Source organism: Setaria italica, chromosome IX (genome assembly GCF_000263155.2).
Source record: "Setaria italica strain Yugu1 chromosome IX, Setaria_italica_v2.0, whole genome shotgun sequence".
NCBI classification, from domain to species: Eukaryota; Viridiplantae; Streptophyta; class Magnoliopsida; order Poales; family Poaceae; genus Setaria; species Setaria italica.
Window position 1 is genome coordinate 52,850,070 of NC_028458.1, and position 3,580 is coordinate 52,853,649.

Genomic DNA, 3,580 nt, shown 5'->3' on the forward strand with positions numbered 1-3,580 from the left:
GTTATACGCCACACGTACATTCACCACACACATACTTAGCGTACGTAGCAACCTTCTTAAAATAGTCATGGGTGATTTCTCTGCAAGCGAGAGCTCTAGCTCTTGGTTCAGAACCATATAGTTATTATGATATGCTTGCGAAATGATTTGGACGACAGCAGCAGTGACAGTGCTTGCGAAATGATTTGGGCGACAGCAGCAGCAGTGACAGTGCTGATAACTAACTAATCATTCCGGGGCCATGTCTACATCACGATCCTCAGCTGCTGCCGACTATTCCCCTTTTCTTGGGAAGCTATATAACAATCACCAAAGGCAGGATACGGGTGGACAAGATGAGAAAAGTATCCAGGAGTTGATCTCTTTTAACAAAGGCTGTTATGCTTCACAAAATCAAAGGTCGTGGAGGAGCGCACCTTTTGATATAGCAGAGCAAGCAGCATACACGTTGATGCAGATCAGCAGAATCCCCTTCGCCCAGGAACTGATTAGACGGCCAGAGGAGAAACAGCGACCTGCCTTTCTCACCTGAAACAATAACATATTCTGGAAAAATGAGAGATCGATTCCATGATCCTTTTTTGATCTGTAGCTGTGGCTGGGCAGCTGGGGTATCTATCTATCATTGATTTTGCAAGTGGCGAATGATGGTTCGGTTCCCTTCAGATAATGAGACCGAACCACAGGTTGAAGGACACCGAAATGGTAGCAGCACTCCGCTATTTTTGTTTCAACTCACGCATGGATGATGGATGCTTGAGAATAGTGGGTTAACTCGAACATTCCTTTCTTCGTCTCCAACCAGCGCGGGCACCTGCAAAGCATGCATGTGTCCGCTACATCAGGTGAGCCTCGCTTTAATCATATCGACAAAAAAACCAAAGCGAGTGGAGAAGCTTGATTATAGCAAAAGGGCAAAGCAAAACATTGGATGATGAACCTAGTCAGAGCATAACATCCCGCTGCCATTGATCATATCGATCTGAGTGCCGCCTACACGTAGGCCTCTCATTCTGATCTCCAGTCATTAGGTTACCAAGTTGTATTACTTTGATGAGTGGTAGGTAGTAACAGGGAGAGATATTTTAGGACGTTCCCATATGGGGTATGACTTGAGAAAAGGGGAAAACAAACAGGATAAGAAACGACTAAGGCACAGAGTATTCTCTTCTTGGAGGAGGTAGAGAGAAATCAGTCACACACAGGCGCAGCTAGCCGAGCCAAGGCAGTAAGGCACAAGGCTACAACTAGATCTGTACGCAGGACCACTTCCAAACACAAGCCTGCAGCTCCAGATGTAAAGAAGCCAACAGCTATAAAGAGCCTCCATAAAACAGCCAGTACCACCCCCACATATAGCTATATAGCGCGACAGGCCCACGATCAGAGCTTGTCACGTATTCACTGATGCTTACACATGCATGAAAGCCAGAGAAATGAGGAAAGCAAAGAAAAAGAGAGGAGAGAGATAGAGAGAGGCTGCTGCGCTGCGTCTATGTGCTTGTGCTGCGCCTGTGCGTCTGCAGAGAGAGACAGCGAGGGAGAGAGAGAGAGAGATGGCCATGGCCTTTCCTCTCTCAGTGACAGGTACTTGTTTGTTATGGGAGCTACTCCAAAGCCTCCGAGTGCAGTAGTACTTGCCAGAGCTTACTGTGTACTATGGCCACCCCGACCCCTGCTCGAGAATTTACTACAACACCACCGTGGACGATGTATCCACATCTCCTTTCCCTCTACCCTCCCGGCAGGCCCACCCCTCCTCCTAACTAACCACAATATAGTAAGGTGACAATTACCCGGCCTGCTCCACAGTAGCCATGCAAAACCTATCACTCGTATACATTTGGCAGTTGGCACTCCTTTGAGCAACACGAGCACAGGCCTCCCTGCTGCCCTTTCTATTCCCTAGCTCTCCCTCCCTTGTCTCTCCTCCCCTCCCCTCCCCTCCTCCCGTTGATGCTCTCTCCTTGCATCGCCAAGGAAGAGTGCTAGCTGAGAGGGTTCCCCAACCTCATTGCTAGCGAGCTAGACCAGCTCAGACGCCGGTTACTTCGTACGTGCAGCAAATTATTCCGCAGAGACACGAGAAATTCTGTACCTTTCTCCACCTGGCTGCATGGGCAGCGGCGGCGAAGGCAGCAGCGGCGGCGCGGCGAGCGTTCGGGAGCCTCACGACTTCAGCAACGTCGCGTCCTTCTCCGAGCTGCCGTTCCTCCGCTCCGCTCCGCCCCGTGAGAGCCCCAACTCCGGCATCCGCATCTTCGGCATCGACGTCCCGCATTCATCACCGGAGGGCAAGGCAGCGGCTAAAGAAACCACCGCCACCACGGCTGCCGCCACGCAAAGCAGCAGCGGCGGCGGCGGCGCCGTCGCCGCTCCCACCGACAGCAGCCGCAAGTTCGAGTGCCACTACTGCTGCAGGCACTTCCCGACGTCGCAGGCGCTCGGAGGCCACCAGAACGCGCACAAGCGCGAGCGGCAGCACGCCAAGCGGGTGCAGATGCAGTCGGCGATGGCCGCCGCCGCGGCGGCCGCGGCTGGCGGCGCGCACCACCACCACCTCCTCGGCTACCCGCAGCATCGCTTCGGCGTGGCAGGCCCCACGGTGGCGACATTGTACCCCTCGTGGCCCACGATGAGGGCTCCAGGCGGCGCCGTCGCCATCGGCCCGCAGTTCTACAGCGGGATCGGGTCGATCACCCAGCCGATCAACGGGAACCCCCTGACGGCTGGGCTATGGAGGGGGCCGCCTGCCGGGCACGGGAGCACGAGCATGCCGCCGGGTGGAGAGCGGCGGCCGGTTGCGCTGTCCGTGTTCCGCGGAGACGAGCCGAGGGCTTCAACTCGTCTTTTGCCGTCGCCCTCGTCTTCTTCCTCTTTGCTGCTGTCGCCACAAGGTCAGTTTGTTTGTGAGCAGCCGGCGACCACCGCAGCTGAGGGCGTCAGCTTAGATTTGCATCTATAATTGTTTCATTTTTTTCTGCTGCTTTTAGCAGATAAATCAAATAACTGATTTCCTTACCTTTTCCATATATTTCGATTACTCTTCACTGAATTCAGATCATGCCTTTATTTTCTGACACAGTGCAAAAGAATCCCATTTATCAAAGTTTTTAACCTTTGGCCTGCATGTATAGAGATTCGGATTATATAATTAGGGTTTCGGGTTTTATCATTCAATACAAGAAATCAATGCATTTCAACTTGTACTCAACTGTAGATGTCATGGAACTTGAAAATTGAAATGTTCTAGGCTCCAAAAAAAAGGCTAACATCAGAAAGAGTTTCTTGTTTGATGTTAGCCTATTTTTAATTTGTAGAAGCGTCCTAGGCAAAACAGATTGCAGGCTAAAGCATCTTTCACAAATTCCGAGTGAATTAACATACCACATAGATGCAAAACAATATATCTCAGATGAGAGCATACATCGTTTTTTTACCTTTTGTTTTGCTTTGCTGACAGTCTGCAGGTGTGTGCATACTGTGCATGCCAAAACAGATGCATAAATAAAAGATGAAATTGGTAAAAGAGAAATTGAAGGCCCACAAGTTTTATCTTTTAAGTGTGCGTATCGTATGT

At 50.9% G+C, this 3,580-nt stretch overlaps 1 protein-coding gene across 1 annotated transcript; it reads left to right on the forward strand.

Moving 5' to 3' along the window:
• The first annotated feature begins 1,514 nt into the window (after positions 1 to 1,514).
• LOC101768537 (zinc finger protein 8) lies at positions 1,515 to 3,180 on the forward strand. The gene has a single exon (XM_004985126.2). It carries the CDS (start codon positions 2,117 to 2,119, stop codon positions 2,963 to 2,965), a length of 849 nt encoding a protein of 282 aa, XP_004985183.1. The 5' UTR covers positions 1,515 to 2,116; the 3' UTR covers positions 2,966 to 3,180.
• Positions 3,181 to 3,580: the final 400 nt, after the last annotated feature.

Coding starts and splice junctions, on each gene's coding strand:
- LOC101768537 (XM_004985126.2), top strand. CDS start 2,117: ATGGGCAGCGGCGGCGAAGGCAGCAGCGGCGGCGCGGCGAGCGTTCGG.